Raw genomic sequence first — 26,191 nt, forward strand, 5'->3', positions numbered from 1 at the left:
TTTTTCATATTGACTTGAAGGAACTCTATTTAAATTAAAGAAATTAGCTCTCTGTAATTTCAATTGCAAATGTAATGCTTTCTTCAGGTTTACTATCTTTTGACTTTAGTTATGGGGTTTTGCTTTCCCACATAGAAATGCTTAATTTTTTTTTTTAAAGGAGGAGGAGGAGTAGAAGGAGGAGAAAGGAAGAGAGGGAATTTTAAGCAACCCTGAGATCATGACCTGAGCTAAAATCATAGTTGGATGCTTAACTGACTAAGACACCCAGGTGCCCCAGAAATGTTTAATCTTTAATAATCAAATTTATCAGTCTTTTTATTTTTAATAGCTTCAAGTTTTAAGTCATGCTTAAAAAGGTCTTTCCTATTCAGATTATCAAAAATTCTCCTGTGTTTTCTTTCAGATTTTATGGTTTCAGTGTTTTCTTTTAAGTATTTGATCCACCTGGAATTTATTTTGGGATAGGTGTGAGGGAATCAACTTTTAATTTTTCAGACAGCTTCACAGCTGTTCTATTATCATTAACTGAATACCCCATTTTTCCGTCTTGTTTAAGATGCCATATTTTACTACATTCTCACAAAAGTAAGGTATATTTCTAGACTTCCTTTGCTGTACCACTACGCCATTAAGACCCCTTTTACCTAAAGGAAGAATATAAAATTTTATGGTTCATTACCAACTTCATGCCCAATTCATGGGCTCGATACTGGGGATGAGATGGAGGAGGCATCTTGTATCCACTCCGCCGGTCTGGCACAAACCTTTGTTGTACCAACTGTGCATACAGACATTTAGTGAAAGTCACCTGGACATTGAAACACAAAATACATGAGTCTTCCTAAAAGTAAAAATTTGATTATCATTTCACAGTTCATAATTTTATTTATGAGCTTCTATTCGTAGGAAATGCAAAGAAGATCCAACCTATTCACTGCCAACATTTTTTACTAACAGCTTTATTGAGATAGAGTTCACATGCCACAAAACCAACCTCACTGTCTACTTTTTAGTAATCACTAATGGAACTCTTCTCATTAGTTACATTATATGGCAATTTGGGTGGGTAGAAGATAAAGAATAATTCTCAAGTCTCTGGAAGAAATGAAATGTCTTATTCTTAAGAAGAAAAGAAAATAGGAAAAATAGGGTCAGAAACTATCTAAGAAACATTTAGATATAAAATAGGAAATGAAGTCTCTTGAAATCTTCCTCCGCAGATGGGAGAAAAGAAAAAAGAAAAAAAGTATATTAACTTGCCATGAGGAAATAGAATTATTTCCAGTTTTTTCTACTGCATAATTAGAATGATGTTTAACTCTCTTTCCAGTGATAGAAACTTAATGACCAAGAGAGCTATCTTACCGATGTCATTATTCGTGTTTCAGGCAAGAAAGTCTTGAAAACACGACAGGCTCTCAGGTCAATGGGGTCCCGCAGGTAAAATGCCTGGACTCCTGCAGCCACCAGTCTGGGGCGTTGCTTTAACACTGCTACAATGCCAGCTGGAAGGAAGCAGTGTGCACGATGAAGAGAGGCTTGAATTTTTTCTGGGTATCTGTGACAAGCAACATATCATTGTTATTTTTATTTATTTATTAAAAGATTTTATTAATTTATTTGACAGAGAGACAGCGTGAGAGCGAACAGAAGCCAGGGAAGAGAGAAGGGAGAGAGAAGAGAGAAGCAGGCATCCCGGTGAGCAGGGAGCCCAATGCAGTGCTCGAACCCTGGATCCTGGGATCATGACCTGAGCCAAAGATATACGCCCAACGACCGAGCCACCCAGGTGCCCCATAATCATTTTTATTTTATGATGTGTAAACATCTAGAATTCTTCTACCATTTACTTCCTCTTATATTGTCTTAGTTCATCAAGAGTAAGAGGTACAATGAATGACAAGGAAGGTGAAGTTAAAGCTACTATATACACTAAAAACTGCTGAAAAGAAGAGAGAGAAAGAGAAAAAGTAGGAAAAAATGGAAAATAATGAAAAGGAATTACGGTAGTTCAACAGGGTCAGTGAGCCACCTGGGTGGCTCACTGGGTTAAGCATCTGCTTTTGGCTCAGGTCATGATCCTAGGGTCCTGGGATTGAGCCCCACATGGGGCTCCTTATCACTGGGGAGTCTGCTCCTCCCTCTCCTTCTATGCCCCCCACTCCATGCTGTCTCTCTGTCTACAATAAATAACAAAATTCTTAAAAAAAAAAAAGGTAGTTCAATAAAGACAAAACAAAAACCCTACTATTCTTTGGAACAAGGATAAAATCAGAGTTTATTCTTCTAAAACAATGGTACAAAGTATATTGAGCAAAGTTAAGAGATTTTATATTGTTAAAACTTGAATGGTGCTAAACATTGAATAGGTACTCAAATATGAAAGGCCAAATTAATGTTACTAGGTAAAGGCTGTCTTGTGAATAGAGCCTAAAGTGTTCCACATAGGTCAAAGAATGCCATCCAGTGCCCTAGAACCACAGAGTACATTGTCCTCCCTTAGGTTTTCACTCCTATTGGTCTCAAAATTTTTATCTATGGATATAGATAATACTTAGCTACAGTATCTAAGTAAATAAATGCAAAAATATTGGGAGTAGAATATTAACACCTATGAATGAGAATTAAAAGATGTATCTATTCCTTAATTTTAAAACATGCAAGTGTATCTATTTATTTTTTTTAAGGATTTTATTTATTTATTTATTTATTTATTTGACAGAGAAAGAGCAAGCGAGAGCGAGCACAAGCAGGGGAAGAGGCAGAGGGAGAGGGAGAGGCAGGCTCTCCACTGAGCACGGAGCCCTACATGCAGCTCAAACCCAGGACCCTGAGATCATGACCTGAGCCAGGGGCAGATGTTTAACCGATTAAGTCACCCCGGTGCCCCAGAACATACGTTAATCTGTTAGCCACTTTCATGAAGGAGGAAGACAAAATGAAAATGAACTAGCTGAAAGAAATTCTACATGCAATGAAAGACTTAAGCTGCACTAAATCAAAAGACTCCTTCACTAACAATGAAAATATTTTCCTTACCCTCTGATGCGCCTATTCACAGCAGCTCGTATAGATTCTGAAGCCAAAATTTCTTCTGGGTGTGTTGAGATTATATTCAATGCTTGTAGGACTGTTGGGGGTGTGGTGGGTAACCAGGGCACTGCTCCAGGTTTCCTTGGAGCAGGAATAATGCACAATTCTCCATGGTAGAAAAACACCTGCAAAATGAGACATTTTAATTTTCATTCTGGGCACTGACAAACTCTAGGTACATACGGAAAATGTTACAAGATTTCATCTCTGTAAATTTTCCAAATTTGGGTATACTTACCCTATTGGCACTATTATCAGGATCCAACCATTTAGGGAGAAAGTCAGCAGCTTCTATTAACAAGAATTCACCATCATTGTCTTCAATCCTAATGCAAAAGAAATTCCAATTATGCATTCAAAAAGCATATATATGCAATGAATCAAAACACATTTATTCTAATATTTTTCCTTTCATTTTAGTAAATACCTGAGTACATGCTATGTGTAGGTTATTATAATAAAGCAAATAATATGTAAGACACTGAAGGAAGTACCGAAGGAGATTCTAAAATTGAAGGAGGATTTAGAGGAGATGATAAGGAGAAAAAGTAAGTACATAAATAACACCAGACAAAAATATGAAAAATATTAAAAAATCACCTAGCGCCAAGATTAGGAAAGCATTTATGGAAGTTACCTGGACCTTGAGAGATACTTTTGTTTTGCCTCATTTTTTTTTTTAAAGATTTTATTTATTTATTTGACAGAGATCACAAGTAGACAGAGAGGCAGGCAGAGAGAGAGAGACAGAGGAGGAAGCAGGCTCCCCGCCGAGCAGAGAGCCGGATGTGGGGCTCGATCCCAGGACCCTGGGATCATGACCCGAGCTGAAGGCAGAGGCTTCAACCCACTGAGCCACCCAGGTGCCCATTTTGCCTCATTTTTATCACTTTTCTAAATTTAAAAATTTTTTAAAGATTTTAATTATTTATTTACTTTAGAGAAAGAAAGCATTACCATGTGAGCAGGTGGAGGGGCAGAGGGAGAGAGAATCCTGAAGCAAGTTCCCCCACTGAGCAGAGAGCCCAGTGGGGCTCGATCCCAGGATCCTGAGGTCATGACATGAGCCAAAATTAAGAACTGGCTGCTTAATGAACTGAACCACCCAGGTCCCCTAAATTTAAATTTTTGAATAAGTAAGACTTCAAAAAATACATAAAAAGTTACACAATGAAGAAGCTTCCTTCCTACTTTTGTCCTTATATGCCCTTTTCTTACCCTCCAACCACTGTTATTTCTTGTTTATCCTTCTAGAGATTCCTTATGCATGATTTAGCTAATAGGAATATAAACTCTTATTTTCTCCTCTTGTCACACAAAAGGTAGCATAGTTTATATACTGTTCTATGTTTTTTCCCTTTTAATGGGTGGCTATAAGGAGAAAAGGAGAGATGTTCTTGGGAGAGGGAATAGTATAAGCAAAATCATAGAGGTAGCTATTTAAGGTGGATATTTGGAGAATGACAATTAGTAAAAAACAAGACTAGACATGCACAGTTATGGGGCGCTTGGGTGGCACAGTCGGTTAAGTGCCCAGCTCTTGGTTTTGGCTCAGGTAGTGATCTCAGGGCTGTGAAACTGAGTCGGGCTCCTGGGTTGGGCTCCCAGAGTCTGCTAAGCACAGAGTCTGCTTGGGATTCTTTCTCTCCCTCTCTCTCTGCCCCTCCTGTTCGTGCTCTCTCTCTCTCTAAAATAAATAAATCTTAAAAAAAAAAAAAGGCACAATTATATCATTTTGTGAAGAGCTTTAAATGTGGCTCAGTCGGTTAAGTGTCTGCCTGCAGCTCAGGTCATGATCCCAGGGCCTGGGATTGAGCCCTGCATCAGGATCCCTGCTCAGTGGAGCGTCTGCTCCTCTCTTTCTCCCTCTCTCCCTCACCCTGCTTGTGCTCTCTCTCAATTAATTAATTAATTTAAAAAAATGTTAGCAGAGTCAATGAGAATGAACTTAAGTTTTCTACACAAAAAGAATGAAAGGTTTCAAACCAGGGCAGAAAATGGGTTAGACCACTACCTAAAGAAGATTAACTTGTCAGAGACATAGAGGAAGTTCTTCCTTTTCCTAATTTGTTTAAAAAACTGCTAAGACAATGGATGTTTATTACTGAAAGGGCTTTACAGGCCTAGTGTAGGTATGAGCCATCATAATATACAGAACAGAATCTGGAGCAGCTGCCTTCAGCTCAGATCATGGTCCTGGGGTCCTAGTATGGAGCCCCACGTCAGGCTCCCTGCTCAGTGGAGAGTCTACTTCTCCCTCTCCTCTGTTCCTCCCCCACTCATGCTCTGTGTGTGTATATGTCTCTCTCTCAAGTAAGTGGCTCAGTGGATTAAGCCGCTGCCTTCCGCTCAGGTCATGATCTCAGGGTCCTGGGATCGAGCCCCGCATCGGGCTCTATGCTCCGCGGGGAGCCTGCTTCCTCCTCTCTCTCTGCCTACTTGTGATCTCTCTCTGTCAAATAAATAAATAAAATCTTAAAAAAAAAAATCTTTAAAAAATAAAATAAATAGCAGAATCCACACACAAAAGGCATTGCTCTCTCCCTAATATGCATGTAAAGATAGAAATGAGTATCTCTGTGTTTGTTTCCTTATAATTCTATCATTTATTGGGAAATTATTGCTAATTATTTTTAGGTGTAATAACAGTAGTGTTTAAAATAAGCATTATCTCTTATATTTACATCTTAAAGTATTTAAAGACCAAAATGGCACTGTTGGTGATTGGCTTTAAAATAATCTTGCTATGTAATGGGGGAATAAGGGAAAGGTCTAGTTAAAGTAAGAATGTCCATGAATTGACCAATGTCAATTGTCCAATTACAAAATTCTTGAAGCTGGGTGACAAGTACATATGAGTGCATTCTCGCTACTTTCGTGTTTGAAATTTCGATATAATAATAAGTTTTCATAGTTGTTTTTCTTTTTGTTTTGCTGGGCAAGAGGTTGGGGGAATAGAATACAATTTGCGGACTGACAGGAAAATGAGGATAGTATGTGGAAAATTAGGTGAAACGCCCTCTGTTGACACAACTTGGTAATTACAGAGAACTACCAGTTCCCATTTTAAATAGATTTAGAATGCAGTGTTATCTACTTTGCTTTCAATACAATTGTTCCCTGATTTTTTGTTCAATTTTTCTGTATTTCTCAAAAAGATATACAGTTAAGGGGCACCTGGGTGGCTCAGTGGGTTAAGACTCTGCCTTCGGCTCAGGTCATAATCTCAGAGTTCTGGGACTGAGCCCCACATCGGGCTCTCTGCTCAGCAGGGTGCCAGCTTCCCCACCCCTCCCTGCCTGCCTCTCTGCCTACTTGTGATCTCTGTCAAATAAATAAATAAAATCTTTAAAAAAAAAAAAGATATATGTTAAGGTATAATAGAGGAAGACACTATAAAGAAATTTGTAAAATATGTTATGTACATACAAATGGGATTTTTTGCCTATGATTTTTTTAAACTGTAGTACACCCTTTGTTATTGTTTGGATTTTTTTTTACCATTTGTATTTAACTTTTTTTTTTTTTAAGATTTTATTTATTTGAGAGAGAAAGATAGAATGAGTCAGGGGAAGGACAGAGAGAAAAGCAAACTCCACACTGAGCAGGGAGCCTAACACGGAACTCAATCCCAAGACCCGGCAATCACCACCCAAGCTGAAGGCAGACACCCAACTGACTGAGCCACCCAGGCATCATGTATGTATTTAGTCTTTCATAATGAGAATTATTTTTAAAAAACTAAAATAGGAAGATTTTGTTTAAAAATTTTGGAAGTTAAGCTCTCCAATGTACTTTAATTTTTCCTCAACTAAAGGAAGTTACAACCACAAAAGAAAAGGAAGAAAACACAAAGTCACTTTCAAAATCTATGTCTCAAATTTGTAGTCTCCACCAGATTACCGAAAAAAAATTTACTAATTGGGTAAAAATGTAGTCAGTCTCAACAAGAGAATTCCTTTAGATTATTAAAATAACTAATACCTTGCTACTAACTCTGGAAATTCCTTTGTAATCTGCTTTACTATATAAACAATAAACCATTCATCCTCAATGTTATCGCCAAACTTTGTCATGCCAAACATATGAGCAGGAACATCTCCTAAAAACAAGAGAAAAGCAATCATATAACCAAATAAATTTGTCAGTGCACATAAAAATACAAGTAATCATTCAAATAAACAAACATTGACTGACTGACCATGCTGTAGGTACCATACAGGAGCTGGGGCTGTAGTCCTGAACAGGATATAAGAAGCCTACTTGTGAGGACCCAAGGGTCTAGATAACAGGAGATGGACCACCATGCCATCTCAAAACAAGATGAAGAGATGTATCTGCTAAGGGGGATCTGAGCATAAATAATGTGGTATCTGAGCTATGCTCCTCTCTCTCTGCCTGCCTCTCTGCCTACTTGTGAGGACCCAAGGGTCTAGATAACAGGAGATGGACCACCATGCCATCTCAAAACAAGATGAAGAGATGTATACGCTAAGGGGGATCTGAGCATATATAATGTGGTATCTGAGCTATGCTCCTCTCTCTCTGCCTGCCTCTCTGCCTACTTGTGATCACTGTCTATCAAGTAAATAAATAAAATCTTAAAAAAAAAAAAAAGAAAAGAGGCAACATTACAACCTATACTACAGAAATAAAAAGGACTATAAGAGAACATTATGAACAACTGTAGACCAACTGACTGGAAAACTTAGAGGAAATGAGCACATTCTTAGAAACCTATCACACAACCTATCAAGACTGGATCACTGGGGCGCCTGGGTGCCTCTGGGGGTTAAAGCCTCTGCCTTCGGCTCAGGTCAGGATCCCAACCCCCACTGTCCCAATCAGGCTCTCTGCTAAGCAGGGAGCCTGCTCCACCCGCCCTACCCCTCGCCTCTCTGCCTACTTGTGATCTCTGTCAAATAAATAAATAAAATCTTAAAAAAAAAAAAGAAAGACTGGATCACAAAGAAATAGAGAATCTGAACAGACCTGTTACTAGTAAAGGACATTCAATCAGTAATCAAAAACTTCCCAACAAAGAAAAGCTCACTAGAGAATTTTACCAACATTTAAAGAAGAATTAACATCAATCCTTTTCAAACTCTTAAAAACAACTGAAGAGGAGGGAACACTCCCAAACCCATTTTATGAGGCCAGCATCACCCTCATACTAAAGCCAGACAAAGACAATACAGGAAAACTATGACCAATATCCCTGGTATACTGATGCAGAAATCCTCAACAAAATACTAGCAAACTGAATTCAACACACTGAAAGGTTATACACCATGATCAAGTAGAATTTGTTCTTGGAATGCAATGTAATGCATATGAAAATCAATCAATGTAACCAACCACATTAACAGACTAAAGGTCAAACAAGCGCACTGTGAAGCGTCCCAAGAGCTGCCATGGCAAAAAAAAGCAGGAAGACCAGCCCAACCAACTCTACTCCGCACCCCAGATCTCTCAAATTCCTTCAACCAAGAGAAGCTCCAATTAGTGTCTACTTTTATCTACCTTATATATTAAACTTCAATTTGAACTTTATCCAGAAGCAATGGGTAACTAGTGAAGGATATTGGGCAAAAGACTGATGTGATCAAATTTGTGTTTTACAAAGGTCACTGGCATCAGTGTGAGAGAAGAACTGGAGATACAGGAACCACAGGTTATTTAGGTGGCTGCTGTAGTCTTTCAGATGAAGAGGTAAAGAGGGTCTACATTGTAGCCAAACAAATGTACAGAAGGGGTCTTACTTTAGGAGTAACCACGCTAGGATTTAGTGCTTGATAGAACATGGCCAAGTGAGCAGTTGAGTATAATTTTGAATTATTAACAAACTGAATAACTAGGTAGATAACATCATTAAGCAAGACAAGAAAACATTGGGCAAAAATTATTTTCTAGGAAAAAGATAAGGAGTTGGTTTTGGTGTACTGTGCTAATGTGACGGTGTTCTTGCGAATAAATATCACATGTCTTTCAGTGAATAGGGGTTCAATAAAATTAACAACAGGGAACACATCTGGCAACTGCCAGCCAAAAGATAACAGATAAACACTACACTGAGACCTAGACTGACAGTGTCAAAAGATGCCAGACTCCTGATCTGAAAGAAGACCCTGCATGAATCAGAGCCACGGTCACCTATTTTTGCCTCATTTTACTAAAGCCATATGAAATGATAAGAAAAAGTGCCATATTTGGCCAGAGGTCACATATCAAGCACGAACAACAGAGAGAAGCGGTGAAGCAACTTCAAAATGATTCTGAGTAGCAAATAATGGCCATAAGCCCAATTATTTTTCTTTATAAGCCAGGCAGAGCCACATAGTTTCACAACTGTCAAACAAGGCAGCCTGCTGAACACATGATCAAGAACGAGGAATACAGAGTAACCACTAATGGAAGCTATGGTTAAGGAAGCCAGATGCCTGAACCTGTTTAGTATAGGTACCTACGTATACTACAGCACAGCAGAGTAAAGTTCCAAAAAACAGCCATAGTCCAATAATGTTGAGTATATATTAGTTCTCAAGGTAATTACTATTAGAAAGCTTTCATCAAACTAATTTAAAAAAATTTTTTTGGTAAGTTTACGGTCCTAACTAAATAAAGGCAAGCATCACTGATCAAAAAAGTTCAGGTTATAAATCTGCTTATAACACTGAGCAAACTATGGACTATTATAGATCACTGCTGTCAGACTCAGAAGTCACACATATCACAACAAAATAAGTAAAAGAGCCTTACCTTTCCCAGGTTTATATTTGAGATTGAAAGGCTGATTCTGCCAGATATAGGGGACCAGCAAAGGTGCAAAATGAGTCATTATCCTCTCAATATACTTTTGAAGAATCTCTTTGAGCTTTTCTGGGTCCCTTGGTTCATCTGGTGTCAGGAATAGGTGATATTCCACAGTGTCTTCCACTGTAGCAAGCTTCATATTTTCCTCCATTCTTCTTTGAAAACTACATTTAAAGTTTCAATACTATAAATCGCATAGAACAATGGAGAAGTAAAATTCAATTCTCTGAACATGATTTCATCGTTTTCCAAAATTCAGTTATCCAGATGCTATCATTTAATTTTTTGCCTTGATCAAGTATGAATAGTAACACCTATTTAATATTCTTGTAATGATGTTTTATACTTAAGATTATGTTTTCATACTTGAAATTAAAGGAACTTCTGACATAATACAGTAAATGGAAATCGAGTATCACATTCCCAAATTCACTAATAGCATGCAAGAATAAAATAAAAAACGTTTGGAAAAAATACATTAAAAAAAAAGTTTACCTTCATACTAACATTTGTGTGTGAAACACACTTTGAGAAGCACAACAGTAACATCTTATGTTTAAATACTATCAAAAGTCCCAGTTCTGCCACTAATCAGTTTTGTCACTTTGAGCACCTCAATTTCTCTTTCTGGGGCTTTTTCCTTAACTGTAGAAAGAGAATGTAACTCTTTCACTTCTAAATTTCTCCCCCAGTTTAAATTGTTTTTATTTAAAAGCTCTTTAGGGCAATCTCCCTCACTCTGAAGAATTTAAATCTCTTTTTATGAATGTTGTAGGGCTTAGAGGAACCCAAAACATTCATGTCCTATCATCTCACACCAAAATAATTTGTGCATGGTTCTTTATCGTGCAGCTGTCCTAAAACTGCCCCTTTTTCGGGGGTGGTGGTGGTGGTGATGGTGGTGGTACATAACTTCGGTATGTTAAGAGGCGGTAGGTATCTCTAGGTTCTAAGGGTTTTCCCTTACAACGAAAGTACTCGCTTACTATTGCGGCCAAATGAGGCTTGGGAAAGGGAGGCACTGTACTGGATGGTCCATTCTAAGGCACAATTCGAGTTTGATTCTTACTCGGTCTTCTCATGGGCTAATAAAACGAGGTCGAAAGGAACCTGCATCTTCTACCCAGTCTGTCCAAATCATCACTTGGCTTCTCAACCCAGAGGGACAGATAATTCCATCCACCCAGCCCATAACGCCAAGCACACATTTTTATGAAGCACCGTGTCAGAACTGGAAGGGACTCTGAGGTCACGCAGGCTAACTCCTCGCTGTACAAGTGAGAAAACTGGCACATACAGAAGCGACCACGCAGTCGAGGACTGAGCTAGAGTCTAGTGTTCTTTACTCGGACTAAACTCCCTCCCTCCATTCGACAAAGGGAAGCCAATTCCGCTTACGATTCTCTGGCCTCCCCCACGCGTCTCCGCTGCGGAACCTTTCCTGGACCGCCCCTCCCACCGCGTGAGCCGGTCGGGAGCTGCCAGTAGCTTGCCAAAGCCTTGCTCAAGGTCAGTCCAAACGGCTCGCGGACACCTGAAGCCAGCGGAAGCTCTGAAAGACTCGCTCGGCCCCGGAACCCCCGGTGGCGTCACTGCTGTGCGTCCACGGGAGCATTACGCGGGTGCCCCGGTGCATTAGTCACTTCCGCCCCTACGGGGAAGCAGGGATCCGAGAACTGGAGGGGTGGGGACCCAGGGAGTGGCGGCGGTCGGGAGTCTAGGCGACGGGGCGTGACGGGGCCGGAAGGTGGCGGGAGGGGGCCGGGCCGGAGCCGGCCGGAGGGCCAGGTTCGGAGGCCCCCACCCTGGCGTGCCCGCCCCCTCCGCAGCAGAGGAGGAAGAGGAGGATGATCTCCAGATACACTCGGAAGGCGGTGCCTCAGAGTTTGGAGCTGTGAGTGGATTGCTCTGCTAAACTAGTCCGGGCCGGGGGAGGCTGAGGCGGACCTCGGGCGCTCTGGTTGGGACCCTTCCCAACTTCTCACTTTTCCGTTCCCAGGGCGGGGGAAGGAAAATTTTCATTGGAATTCTCTCCTCCCAGACTTGTCAGACGCTGCCCGGTCTGCCTCCATCTCCAGCTAAGGGCATGTCACTTGTACTGTCCTAGGACTTGGCCCTCTTGGGCTACACTTCCTGAACTCAGGGACGGGCCCTCTTGCGGCATTTGTAGTTTCCCCAGTGCTTCATGCCTGTCAACGGGCATTGACAAATCGAGAAGTTACTAATAGCTGAGTGCTAGAGAAAAGTTAAGTTTATCTAGTGCCAGGCACAGTGCAAAGCTAATTATATGCATTAGCTCACTTAATCCTATCAGCAAGGATACAGAATCGGGATTATTATTTTGCACATTCTACAAATAAAGATCCCAGATTTAAGATTGTTGCATGCCAAAGATTATACAGGCAGAAAGTGGTGGAGCACACAAACCTGGGTGTCAGTCTGACTCCGAAGCTTTAGTCATAATCGTTACGTATACTGCTTCCCCACCTCTGAGGTTAAACATCAGAATCCTTAAGGATAAGTTTTGCTCTAGAGAACAAATATTTAAGCTTAAAAACCCACCTCCCACCCCTGGTGAAGTGTTGTAATTTAGCAAGTAATGATAAGGTTGTATATTTGTTGATACTTTATACTTTCAAAAAGACTTTCACATCTTGATCCTTGCAACAACTCTGTGCGATGGGTATGATTATCTTTCAGTTATTCAGAATATGAAATATTAGAAAGGTTACAATCCTAAGATTATATAACCAATAGGTTTTGAGCTTGGGCTTTTTAATCCTCAAGTTCCAACTTTTTTTTTTTTTTTTTTTTGCCTTGGAGCTATGTAATTTTAGCAACCATACATTTACAAAGTAAATACTAATTATACATGGTAATAGCAAGCATGGGATCTTCAGTCAGTCTGGGTTTCAGGCTAGGCTCTTTTCTAGTCATGCGACTTTTCAGCAGATTAATATTTGAGCATCCATTTCTGTAATATAGGACTAAGACTTTCTCTGAAAGCCTATCTAAAGTGATGGCACAGGGCTTGACACATAGTAGATCCTCAGCAATTGGTGATTTCCTGTCCTTTCCCACCTTTACTTGGTACAGTAGCCATACAAAGAAAATCTGTGATCCTTCCTTGCCTTTCAGAAGCTTATTATCTACTAAGTAATAGGATATCTACACAGTAGCAATTCGAATAATAAGCTTTTTAGGAAGTAGAAAAAAGAAAGTAATTTTCCAGTAAAGGGAACAGGAGTTAGCTAAAAATCTGTTTTATAATTATTCTGACCATTCTGAGAGTAAAAAAAAAAATCATTTGTGGAAAAAATTGTTGGTAGGCATTTAGTGGGTGAGAATTACTCCAATATAGTTACATTACTTGTTCTCTATTGTTGATTTGATTGATACTCTCTATTCTCTAAAGGCAACTCTCTTCAAAGATGATTTTCTAGAGGAGTCAGGATGATATGAATAATGAAGACAAGGGGATTATATGTATCTAAATGACAGTAAAATAAAACAATTTTTACTTTAGGTGTTAGAATGATAATTTGCTTTGAAGAAGGAACTTTAGTTTTCTCTGTAATAGTTCCAAATTACAAATATTGAAGAGTTTAAAAAAAAAGCAATCTTCAACACACAGCTTAACACTTAAAAAGTGATAAATTTCAAACATACATGTATAGTGAATAATATAATGAACCACCTATCACCTACATTCAACAGTTATCAAAAATTTCATATATTTGCTTCATCTATCTTTTTTCAGCCTCTCTGTCCATCATCTGTAAATAAGAAAGCAAAACCCCAGACACTTACCATTTCACCCCTGTATACCTTAGTGTGCATCTCTAAAAATTATAGGTATTTTCTTTTCTTTCTTTCTTTTTTTTTTTTTTAGATTTTATTTATTTATTTGAGGGAGAGAAAGAACACGAGCAGAGGGAGGGGCAGCAGGAAAGAAAGAAGTAGACTCTCTGCCGAGGAGGGAGCCCAGTGTGGGGCTTAATGCAGGGCTAGATCTCAGGACCCCAGGATCACAACCTGAGCCAAAGGCCGACAAATGCCCAACCAACTGAGCTACCCGGGTGCCCCTAAGTATTTTCTTATGTGAAAACAATGCTATGATCAAATTTAGTATTTCTTTGGTATTATCTAATCATTTCATGGTCAGATTTCTTTGACAGACTTATGTTTCTTTCACATTTCTGTTTACTACCACTGTCTCAAAGACAAGTTTTTGGTTGTAGTCTACGGCCATACCACCCTGAACGCGCCCGATCTCGTCTGATCTCGGAAGCTAAGCAGGGTCGGGCCTGGTTAGTACTTGGATGGGAGACAAGTTTTTGGTTGTAGATCATTGAATGAGAGAAGTACAAATAGCTCTGCACAAATTCATCCCCACCATTTGAGAAATAATTTCAAGTACAAGCTCTGCCGACTGCGCCCTTAGCTTTATCTTTATACACAAAAATGGTTCCATTCACTAAAATCTCAAATTATTCATTTGTTGTGAGAAGCCTCAGAGCCAGAGTACTTGGATTTGAATCCTGGCTCCATCACTTCATAGACATGACCTTAAGCAGGTTACTTAATCTCTCTGTGCTTCACTTTCCTTGCCTATGAGGTAAGAGTATTAGAGATTTATAATATACATTTGCAAACTGAAGACTCTAAAGAGACCTATGTACTTTGTTTAGCTTATCATGTTCCCTAAACTTATTTTATTGCAGAATTTTGTGGGGGGAGGAAAGTCTACTATAGATGATTGAGACTGGAACATATAATAATTGATCCCTTAGTTTAATCTGATGTACAAGTTGAACTCTCTAGAGCAGCTCTGTCCAATAGAAATATAATACAGCCACATACGGAATTTTAAATTTTCAGGTAGTCACGTTAAAACAGTAGAAACAGATGAAATTAATTTTTTGACTTTTTATTTTGAAATAATTATAGACTCACTGTTACAAAAATCGTACATAGAATCCCATGAACCTTTGACCCACCTTCTCCCAATGATGACAACTTATGTAGTGTCAAAGCCAGGAAACTGACACTGGTACACATTTTATTAGAAACTATGAGACTGGGGCTCCTCGGTTACTCAGTCAGTTAAGTTTCAGCTCAGGTCATGATCTCAAGGGTCCTGGGATGAAGCGCCACATCCAACTTCATGTTGGGCTCCGTGCTCAGTGCAGAGCCTGCTTGTCCCTCTCCCTCTGTTTCTCCCCATGCTCCCTTTCTCTTTTTCTCTCATAAATTTTTTTTAAAACCTTTAAAAATAAAGAAACTATGAGACTATTCCGGAGTTGCTGTACCTTTTTACATTTCCATCAGCAGTGTATGAGACATCTAGTTTCTCCAAATCATTGCTCGCCTTGGGTGTTACAACCATATTTTGTGTTAGCTGTTCTAAAAGGTTTATGGTTATAACTTTCTGTAATTTAAATTTGCAGTGAGGGTGCCTGGGTGGCTCAGTGGTTAAAGCCTCTGCTTCAGCTCAGGTCATGATCCCAGGGTCCTGGGATCGAGCCCCACATCGGGATCTCTGCTCCACAGGGAGCCTGCTTCCTCCTCTCTATCTCTGCCTGCCTCTCTGTCTGCCTACTGTGATCTCTATCTGTCAAATAAAATCTTTAAAAAAAAAATTTGCAGTGAAACTAACTTTAAGAATGTATTTTTAAACCCAGAATATCCAAAATACTATCATGTTAACATGTGATCAAGATAAAATTATTGATGCTCTATTATACATTCTTGTACTGAGACATCAGAATCCCTTGTTTTATACTTAAAACACATCTCATGCCCAACTAACTACATTTTTAAAGTTTTTATTTAAATCCCAGTTAGTTAAAATACAGTGTAATATTAGTTTCAGGTGTACAGTATAGTGACTCAACACTTCCATACAATATCTGGTGCTCACCACACTGACTAACCACATTTTAACTGCTAGTTGCTAGGGGCTACCATATAGTACAGTGCAGTCACAGAGCAGCTGGAAGTAGGTGACTAACCTATAGTCAAGTTATTGAAAAGAATATATTTTTTCTTTACAGGAAATATAACTTTTTAAAAAATCTTTCACAGGAAAGGAATAACAAAACATGCTATTAATCATCATCCTCTTCCAGAACAACTAGATGAAATTTCTTCTACCAATGACAGCCATGAAAAAGACACAAGTTCCCAAAGGTAATAACACAAAGTGTACTCATTTGCTTATTACACTTGATAATGGCAAAAGTGTTTTTTGGTTTTTTGACTTAGGCTTGATATCTAGTCTTCTACTAATGAAACAAAACAAGAACTTTTATCACCTTTTCAGTACCATTCAGTTTTTATTCTGAAACAGCTAATGAAACATCGTACTTACAACGCTTGAAAAGTAGTGTTATGACATAGTTAAAAGCCAAGACTCAGAAAGATTCTAACATCTGATTTTTATTATTTTTTTAAAGATTTTATTTATTTATTTGACACACAGAGAGAGGGGCTAGAGAGGGAACATAAGCAGGGGAAGGGGAGAGGGAGAAACAGGCTCCCTGTTGAGCTGGGAGCTCTATGCAGCTCGATTCCACGACTCTGGGATCATGAGCTGAGCGGAAGTCAGATGCTTAACAACTGAGCCACCCAGGAGCCCCAACATAGCATTTTTAATCCTGGTTCTGTCACTTATTCGCTGGGTAACAACAGGCAAGTTACTTGCCAGATAGTTGTATTTCTTAAAGGGTGTTGTGAATATAAATGAGATGAAGTATGTAAAACTTGGCACAATGATTGGCATATGGTAAATGAATAAGTATTAGCTACAGTTACCATTTTAAGAAACAGCATACTGTGGGGCGCCTGGGTGGCTCAGTGGGTTAAGCCTCTGCCTTCAGCTCAGGTAATGATATTAGGGTCCTGGGATCGAGCCCCACATCTCTTTCCCCTCTCTCTCTGCCTGTCTTTCTGCCTACTTGTGATCTATCAAATAAATAAGATCTCTAAAAAACAAACAAACAAACAAACAAACAGCATGCTGTACTTTCAAAGAGGGTTCTGAGAAACAGTGTGGTATCACAGAAAAGTTATAGTCATGAAACCTAATTTCAATACCTAGAACTCAGTCTCAGATTGTCTTTAAAATGGGGTTAATTGGCGTGTTTGGCTAGTACAGTTGGAAGAGCATGCAACTCTTGATTTTGGGGTCATGAGTTTGAGCCCCACATTGGGTGTAGAGATTACTTAAATAAATATAACTTAAAAATTTTTTTAAAAGGGGGTAAACTGAGTTCTACATCACCAGGTGTTGTGAGGATAAAATGGAATTACATCTATAAAAGTGCTTGGTAAACTGTAAAAGTGCCATACAAGTTCAGACATTACTGTTCATATTTCTGAAATGTCTTTAGTTTTCAAGGGTAGATGTTGTAAGTGGAATGTTAAAGTATTTGTTGTAAACTATGACTAGAATTATTTAGAATCACTGTCATCAATTCTATAGGAATTAGGATTTTTCCATGATGCTTAAATGTTAAGTTCTTCATTTATTTTTGTTTCTGTGGATATATTTGTATGCATGCTTGTCACCTAGTAAATTGCTGAGTAGTTACTGCTACAGAAACTTGAGAAAGTATAACAATTTTTCTGTTTTCTCTCTTCCTTCCAAATTGTGCACGTAGTGAGTCTGACATCACACAAGAATCGTCTTTTACATCAGCTGACACTGGGAATTCAAGATCTGCTTTTCCAAGCTATACAGGCACAGGGATCTCTACGGAAGGCAGCTCGGACTTCTCCTGGGGCTATGGTGTGAGTTGTATGTTACTGGTCTGATGGAATGCTTGGGAGACTTTCTGGGGGTTAGGATTTGTCACTTTTGTCAGTATATTTCATTCCTTCACTCTATGAAGATTGGTTCTTTACATTTTAATACTTATCAGTTTTTACCCTCTTTCAGTATTTGCTTGTTTTTATGGATACAGATCCTTAGAAATGCTTAATGTTTGACTTAACAGTTATAGGTTAATATGGATCTGGGCCATGGGTCTACTTTTGCTTTGTGTAGTCCACTAATGTGTCTCTCCACCACTAATGTAACTTGTTGTCTAAATTGTTTTTAGAACTTGATTATTAAGCCACTATGGACTGGGAAAATGAATATGATATAAGATTAAATGAAAAAAGCAGATTAAAAATAGTATGGATAGTGTGGTTCTATTTTGAGTTTACATATATTTTTTGCTTATATGAATTTTAGAAAAAAGGACTAAAGATATGTATCCAAAATGTTATTTAGTCATTATTTATTAGGTGTTGAGATGAGATTGACTATTTATTTACTTACTTATTTATGGCTATCTCCCATTATAAAATATTATTTTTAAGTTTAAAACCTTAAAAGAAAACTTTAAGGTCACATTTTATGCACATTTTTGCCTTGATGCAATATTATGTATTTTTATTTCTGTGTCTTCTTTCAGTCTATATTAATTTGACCTAGCTGTAATCATGGTGTACATACAATGTTATGCTCTGCCTTTTTCACTTAATATTATTTTGTAAGCACTTTTCCACAATACTGACTTTATACCATATTGTTGTCAGCAACTTGTTTTTCTTTACGAAAGTCTGCTAATTGTTATCGCCTATTATTATCACCATGAATTATTTTCCAGTAATTTGAATTTGGTTGTATATACACTTTCCTTACTTAGTTGTATATGTGCATCCTCTTTTGTGGTCTGCTTTTCCATTCACCATTATTCCATATAAATATTTCTTTTACTACTTCCATACCTGTCAATTTGAATAGCTATATATACTTATATAATATTCCTAATATCATAATTAGAGATCTCCCTTTTTTTTTTTTAAAGGTTTTATTTATGTATTTGACAGAGATCGCAAGATCACAAGTAGGCGGAGAGGCAGGCAGAGAGAGATAGAAGGAAGCAGGCTCCCTGCTGAGCAGAGAGCCCGATGTGGGGCTCTATCCCAGGACCTTGAGATCATAACCTGAGCCAAAGGCAGAGGCTTAACCCACTGAGCCACCAGGCGCCCCAGAGCTTTCCCTTATTATCTGATGGTTGAGTTTTCAGTGTTTCTTCATTAATTCAGTAGATATTTATTTAGTACATCTGTTGTTGGACATTGTACTGGGGAATATAGGGTGAGTGAGACTCACACAATTGAATAGTCTAATGAGGGAGAGTGACAAGAGCAAGTAAAATACCAAAGATGAGAAGTGCTCTAAGGAAGATGACAGGGTACTGAAACAGGACATTATAGGGGGGATTTACTTTAGATAGGATTATCAGATAGGATAGATCTGAAACTTACAGATTAAAGAGTTAACTGTGTGAAGAGTGAGGAAAGAGCTTTCCTGACAGTTAAGGAGCAGCATGTGCAAAAGCCCTAAGGACGAAAAGAGCTTCATGTTTCCAAGGGAAAGTATTTGGTGTGCTCATGGAACTGAAAAATGGTCACTGTGGTTGGGGAACGATATCAGGCAGAGAAACCATAAGAAATCAGAGAGGCAGGCAGGACTAGATGATACAAGGCCATAGTAAAGAATATAAATTTTATCCTAATTTCCATTAGTTGTCTTTGCATTGCAATTAGTACTTCTTTATAAGTTATGAATGTCATACAAATGTTTCCCTTTGCTTTCCTTTTGTTATTTACTGTGTAGCAGATTTTTTTAATGATCCAATATTACCATTTCACTTTTGACCTTGATTTCTACTACTACTTCTTTCTACTACCTTCATTTCTATACTAGTCAGGATTTTATCTTTAGAAAGATGGACTGTTGGGGCGCTTGGGTGGCTCAGTGGGTTAAGCCTCTGCCTTCGGCTCAGATAATGATCTCAGGGTCCTGGGATCGAGCCCCACATCAGGCTCTCTGCTCAGTGGGAGCCTGCTTCCTTCTCTCTTCCTCTCTGCCTGCCTCTCTGCCTACTTGTGATCTCTGTCAAATAAATAAATAAATCTTAAAAAAAAAAAGATGGACTATTACAGTATTCTTAATAGCATTTTATAGAATTTTGTGTTCATCTTTTTAACTCAGCAGACTTTAAATAATATATGGTGTAAGGTATGAACTAAGTTTTTATGCTGTCAAACCTATTTTGTTTGAACAATTTTTCTATATTTGATTTAAAATCATGTAGTTTTCATTGTATTTTTAAAATATTTAGGGCAAATCTACCAGTGTTCATTAAACAACATATATTATTTAGTATTTGTGTCCTCTTTACATCTTAAGCTGAATTTTATTTCCACTTGCTTCAAACTTTATAAAATGTTCATCAGGGATTTAATTGGTCTAGCATTATAACTTTATATTAGATTAGGGAAGGTGTAGAGAAAATTAAAATTTATTGAATTTTTAGTAGATGCCAGGCACTGTGCTAAATACTTTATATATGCATTTCAATCATTTCTCATCTTAACATAGTATTCTAGCTAGAAATACAGTCCTTTTATTTAGATCTTCCTTTAGTTTATCATTTTATTATTTAAGTAAAATATCTTATTGCAAGTTGCAACTGATATTACAATTGAAGTTAGTATTTATATATTTTATTTACCTTGGAACTGTCTTGGTGTTTTTCTTCCTTTCAGTTTAATTAATGGCATACCACTTTCCTAAATATATTTATTTTTTATAATCATTCTGGACTTTATAGTCTAGGTTTATTTCTTTTAAAATATTCTAAAATTTAAAAATATTCTAAAATTTAAAGTTAATATAATTATGTGAAGATAGACCTTCCTCTTTTATCATAATTATAGTTATTTAAAATTTTATAGCCAATGGTCACAGAAGTAGATAACCCAGTTCTGTTCTATTTTAGCTTTATATGCTTTGGGTTGATATTTTTTTAATAATCGAATAAGGTTTATTCTAGGAATACAAAGATGGGTCAGTACCTGCAAATGTAGTATATTTAACATCGATGAATTAAATGAAAAAAAAATCAAACCAATAGATGCTGAAAGAGTATTTGATACATTTCAAAAATGATTCACTATAAAAATTCTCAATAAGAAAGGAGGAAACCCTTGAGACTTGATAACTATTTGCCAGTTGAATAGGAAATATCAGTTTAAATGTCAAAACACTAAAGTTACTTCAATTAAAATAAGGAACCAATAGGGAGGGCACGTATTGCATGGAGCACTGGGTGTTGGGCAAAAACAATGAATACTGTTATGCTGAAAAAATAAATAAATTTAAATACTGAAAAAAAAAATAAGGAACCAGATAAGAATTCTTCATTAACAAATTTAATTGATTCCTTTGCTAACTCTGTACATTTTAATTATTTTTATTTTTTCATAAAATTTATTGTATACACTATTTAGTTCCAGTTGTTTTTCCACTTAACAGTATATGTTGAAGAATATTATTGTAAAACTTTACTTATTCTTTAATGGCTGCATACTCATTGCTATTATCAAAAAATGCTGCCTTTGTAGCACAGTACATAGACTATTTTAAATAAATGTGAATATATCTGAGGATAAGCTTTTAGAGCTGGAGTTGCTGATCAAAAGATATATGCTTTCGTAATTTTGAAAGCTGTTGCCAAATTGGTCTCTAGAAGTTATTCCAATCTGCAGTCTCACCAGGAACATATATGGAAGGGCCTGTTTTCTTCTACTTTTTTTTTTTTTAAGATTTTATTATTTGACAGAGAGAGACACAGCGAGAGAGGGAACACAAGCAAGGAGGAGTGGGAGAGGGAGAAGCAGGCTTCCCGCTGAGCAGGGAGCCCAATGCAGGGACCCTATCCCAGGACCCTGGGATCATGATCCGAGCTGAAGGCAGACACTCAATGACTGAACCACCCAGGCACCCCTCTTCTACTTTTTTTTTTTTTTTATTGATTCATTTGACAGACAGAGATCACAAGTAGGCAGAGCAGTAGGCAGAGAAAGAGGAAGGGAAGCAGGCTCCCTGCTGAGCAGAGAGCCCGATGCGGGGCTCGATCCCAGGACCCTGAGATTATGACCTGAGCTGAAGGCAGAGGCTTTAACCCTCTGAGCCACCCAGGCGCCCCCTTTTCTACTTTTGACCAGAGCAATGACTTACCAAATTTTTTAATCTTTGCCAGACTTTTAGATTTTAAAAGAAGGTATCTGTGTTATTGGGTTGGTTAGAAAAAAAAATTGCACAACTTACATATCGTGTGTGTGTGTGTGTGTGTGTGTGTGTGTGTGTGAGAGAGAGAGAGAGAGAGAGAGAGATGGCACCCAGATAAGATACAGGTATTTAGCATCCTACAAGGCTCTTGGATGCCCTCTCTCAACCCCAAAGATAACTGCTATTCTGACCTTTTTCACTAGCTTTTTAAATTTTTGCCCTTCATATAAATGAAATAATACAATATGTATTCTTTGTATCTGGCTTCTTATGCTCAGCATTATGTTTGGAAAGTTCATACATGATGTTGCACATATTTGTAGTCTGTGACTTGCCTGTTTATATTTCATATCCATTTATTTTTATTTTTTGTTGTTTTCATATTAATTAATAGGAGCCCTTTATCTTTAGATTAGGGGTCGGTATACTTTTTTGGTAAAGTAGAAATATTTTAGACTTTGCAGGCCCCATCAGGACCCTCAACTCTCACTGTTGTGAGTATGCAGCCATATATAATGGGTAAATAAATGGGTGTGACTGTTCCAATGAAACTTTACTTACAAAACAGGCTGTGGGGCAGATGTGGAGCACTGGTCTTAGTTTGCTGACCCCTGTTCTAGATGTTTATAACATAGACTGTCAGATACCTACATTATATCCATTCCCCCTATAGAACTTCAGGTATTATGCCCAGTTGAAAATTTATTTTTCAGCCTCTGTTACAAGTAGTGGTAGCTAATGAATTGTACACAAAAGTCAGGAGATGAAGCTTTCTGGAATGCCTTTTTTTCCATTTTACCCCTTTCCACCAAATTCCTGCCTGGAACATGGAACTGGGGCTAGATGCAGCAGCCATCTTGGACCATGAAGTGTCACTGAGAATGGAAATGATAGAGAAAACAGTCCTTGATGTCCATGGAACCACTATATCAGCTTTTTAATGCCTACCCCTAGACTAATTTTTTTATGAGAAAAAAAAACTTTGTTTAAGCCACTGTTACTGCTTTGGTTAGTAGTAGCAATCATACACTCATCTTTTTTTAAGTGTATTACTAATATCTTTTCCTAGTATGTGGCTTTATAACTTCCATAATTGCTATATTTAAGTCTATAATCCACCTAGAATTGTTTTTTGTATATGATATATAGCAGGAACATAATTTTTCCATATGGATAATGAATTTTTTTAGCACCATTTACTGACTAGTTCAGGATTTCTGAGCATGGGCATTTTTGGCATTTTGGGTGTATTTGTTGTATAGAAATATCTCATGCCTAGCAGGATGTTTAATATTTCATGATCCCTTCATATTAAGTAGCTGGAGCACCCCTTAGTCATTGTGATCACCATTTTTAATTGATTTATTGCTCTTATATAGGTGTACAGTACCTGTTTTTCAAGTGAAATGAGTTCTAGGATAATGTTGGCCTCTGGCCAAAATTTATATTCTTTGTCATGTTTTTAAAATTTCTGATTATTTATATGTTAATAGATTTCTCATCTATTTAATACTAGATTAAACTTTCACTGAATTTTTTTTACTGTGATATTCACATAAAATAGAATTCACTCCTTTAAAGTGAACAATAAAGTGGTTTTTAGTATATTCACAAGGTTGTGCAACCATCACTACTGACTAATTTTGGGACATTTTTATCACCCCCCAAAGAGGTCCCATACACATTAACTGTTACTCCCCAATCCTCCAGTCCCTCAGCCCCCTGAGAATCACCAATCTGCTTTCTGCCTATGTGGATTTGCCTATTCTGACATTTCATACAAATGAACCATACAGTATATGACCTTTTGTGTCTGGCTTCTTTCACCTCACATATTTTCAAGATTTCACCATGTTTTAGCATGTGTCAGTACTTCTTTTTTATTGATGAATATAATTCCAAAAATACCAAAATTGTGTTCATCTATTCATCACTTGATGGATATTTGGGTTGGCTTTTTTTCTTTTTGGCTATTATGAATAATGCTACTATGAATATTTGTGTGCAGATTTTTCTGTAGACATATGTTTTCAATATTCTTAGGTATATACCTACGAGTAGAATCACTGGGTCATATGAAAACTATTATAATTTTTTGAAGGATACACTTATTGTCAACCTTTATTGCTATGATTATGTTTTTTAAGATTTCTAGTTAGTATATAGAGAATGTTTCTATTTTCCTTGTATTCCACAAACATTTCATTGCGGGTATCACATGTATGAAATCCATTATTTTGTTTTTAAGGTTGTGTCTTAATTAATGAAATCCAAGTTTTGAGATCAGAGTTGCAAATGCTACATAGGGTATTTTCTTAAAAACTTGAAACAACCTCAAATTTACAGGAAAGTTACAAGTACAGTACAAAAAAACTTGTTTTCATGAATAATTTGAGAGTAAGTTACTGACATGATAATCCCTCATACCAAATATTTTTGTGTATTTCCTTCAAACAAAGACACTACATGACCAGAGTGTAAGATCAAATTCTGGAAACTAACAGTGAAATGTGGCTACCATCTAAAATCTCTAGACCCCCATTAAAATTTCACTAGTTGTCCCAATAATATCCTTTATAGCCCAAAGTTCACTTAACATTGTTATATCTCTTTAGTCTTCATCTGGAATAGTTCCTCAATTTGTAATATCACAGATACGAGCTTGTTTTTCTCATTGCATTCTATTTGGTGACACATGGTTCCATTTGTCCCATCATTGATGATGTTCACTTTGATCACTTAATTAAGGTGTGGTGTCTTACACCTTAATTTTTTTTCTGTTGTTTAATAGTATTTTCTGGAGGGGCACCCGGGTAGCTCAGTCAGTTGAGCATCTGCCTTTGGCTCAGACCATGATCCCAGTTGGGTTCCCTGCTTAGTGGGGAGTCTGCTTCTTCCTCTCCCATTGCCCCTCCCCCTGCTCGTGCTCTCCCTGTCTCTCTTAAATAAATAAAAGCTTTAAAAAAAAAAAGTATTTTTTGGAGAAGTAACTTTGGAATTATGTAGCTACTATCCTATTCCTCATCAAACTTTCAATTTTTGAATTTATTTACATCAGTGTACTCACAGATTTCCTATTTCATTCTGTGAGTTGTAATATATCATTATTATTTATCTTGAAGTTCATAATGTCCCAGCTTTTAGCCAGTGGAATGCCCTTCATACTGGCTTCTGTGCCATTTTGACATGTTCTCATCCTTTGAGCACTTACTTACTTTCTGGCACAAGATACTCCAGGCTTATTTAGTGCCATATTTAGAAAGAAATATTTGGGTGTTAAGTGTGCCCATTGCTTTTAAGTTGTTCAAAGTTATTCAAAGTTCACTCTAGTTTTTTCCTTTTCCTTATTTGTAACTTTCTTCCTTGATAATAAGAAACCTGGGTTCCATTATCCTTAACATATTTACTTATTTGATAAATCCCCCTGAATGTAACCAGTTTCCTACAATGCCACTGCCACCTAACCTCTGGAGATACCTTCTCACTTCACAAATGTTTCAACACCCTGTACTGGTCACTGCCCCCTGCACTCTTTCACCCATTGGATGTTCTTTTCACCCTGCTCAGAGCCAGACACCCACTGTAGTCCTGACTTCCATACTGGCATCTTCTTCACCCTGCTTGGACTGTCATCCTGTGTGAGGCTGCCTACTCCCCACATAGTAGCCTTCTTCTCTCTGTTCTGGTACCAGCATTACAAGCTGGCTGCCCTCCCATTGGACATCCTCTTCATCTAACTTGTGCTCCAACACCCTGAAACAACCTGCTCCCCCATGTGAAAACACCAACTATGGCACTCTATTTTCAAAAGTCATGCCAGTATATATCCCATTTTACATGCTCTTCTTAAAAGATATTGATACTTCTCCATTGAGAGTTTTTTCCTCTTGAACCTGAATGGATTATTTGCCTCAGTCAGTAGCATGCAGTGAATGTGATGCTACATGATTTTCTAGGTCAGAGGGTAACACAACTTCTGCCTGCCTCTGTTTCTCTCTCTCTGAACACTTGGCCTTGGAATCTAGCCACTGGATTGTGAGGAAGTTCAGACCAGACCACATGGAAAAACTCAGGTAAAAGCCAACATCAACTGCCAGATATTTGAGTGAATGAATGAGCATTCAAATGAATTCAGGTCCAAGCCTT

General features: G+C 37.7%; 2 protein-coding genes across 11 annotated transcripts in view; one reads left to right on the forward strand and one right to left on the reverse strand.

Annotated features, from left to right (window-relative positions):
- The window catches only part of ECD (ecdysoneless cell cycle regulator), a 37,291-nt gene extending 25,822 nt beyond the window's left edge, over positions 1–11,469 (reverse strand). The window contains exons 1-7 of one of the 3 annotated variants that reach the window (XM_046026502.1): positions 11,308–11,469; positions 9,856–10,073; positions 7,081–7,198; positions 3,335–3,422; positions 3,043–3,221; positions 1,369–1,561; positions 683–811 (exon numbers count right to left, since the gene is read on the reverse strand). In XM_046026502.1, the coding sequence (XP_045882458.1) occupies positions 683–811; positions 1,369–1,561; positions 3,043–3,221; positions 3,335–3,422; positions 7,081–7,198; positions 9,856–10,060 (912 nt within the window). In that variant the 5' untranslated portion in view covers positions 10,061–10,073; positions 11,308–11,469. Of the gene's footprint in view, positions 1–682; positions 812–1,368; positions 1,562–3,042; positions 3,222–3,334; positions 3,423–7,080; positions 7,199–9,855; positions 10,094–10,895; positions 11,020–11,307 lie in introns of those variants that run through there. The other 2 variants (XM_046026500.1, XM_046026501.1) reach the window with 2 other exon arrangements.
- Positions 11,470–11,605: 136 nt separating this feature from the next.
- The window catches only part of FAM149B1 (family with sequence similarity 149 member B1), a 78,312-nt gene continuing 63,726 nt past the window's right edge, over positions 11,606–26,191 (forward strand). For 2 of the 8 annotated variants that reach the window (XM_046026503.1, XM_046026510.1), the window contains exons 1-4: positions 11,606–11,803; positions 15,997–16,101; positions 17,574–17,703; positions 26,071–26,118. In XM_046026503.1, coding sequence (XP_045882459.1) covers positions 11,757–11,803; positions 15,997–16,101; positions 17,574–17,703; positions 26,071–26,118 — 330 coding nt within the window. In that variant the 5' untranslated portion in view covers positions 11,606–11,756. Of the gene's footprint in view, positions 11,804–15,965; positions 16,102–17,573; positions 17,704–26,001; positions 26,119–26,191 lie in introns of all 8 variants that reach the window. The other 6 variants (XM_046026505.1, XM_046026511.1, XM_046026506.1 and 3 more) reach the window with 6 other exon arrangements.

Source organism: Meles meles, chromosome 13 (assembly GCF_922984935.1).
Source record: "Meles meles chromosome 13, mMelMel3.1 paternal haplotype, whole genome shotgun sequence".
NCBI classification, from domain to species: domain Eukaryota; kingdom Metazoa; phylum Chordata; class Mammalia; order Carnivora; family Mustelidae; genus Meles; species Meles meles.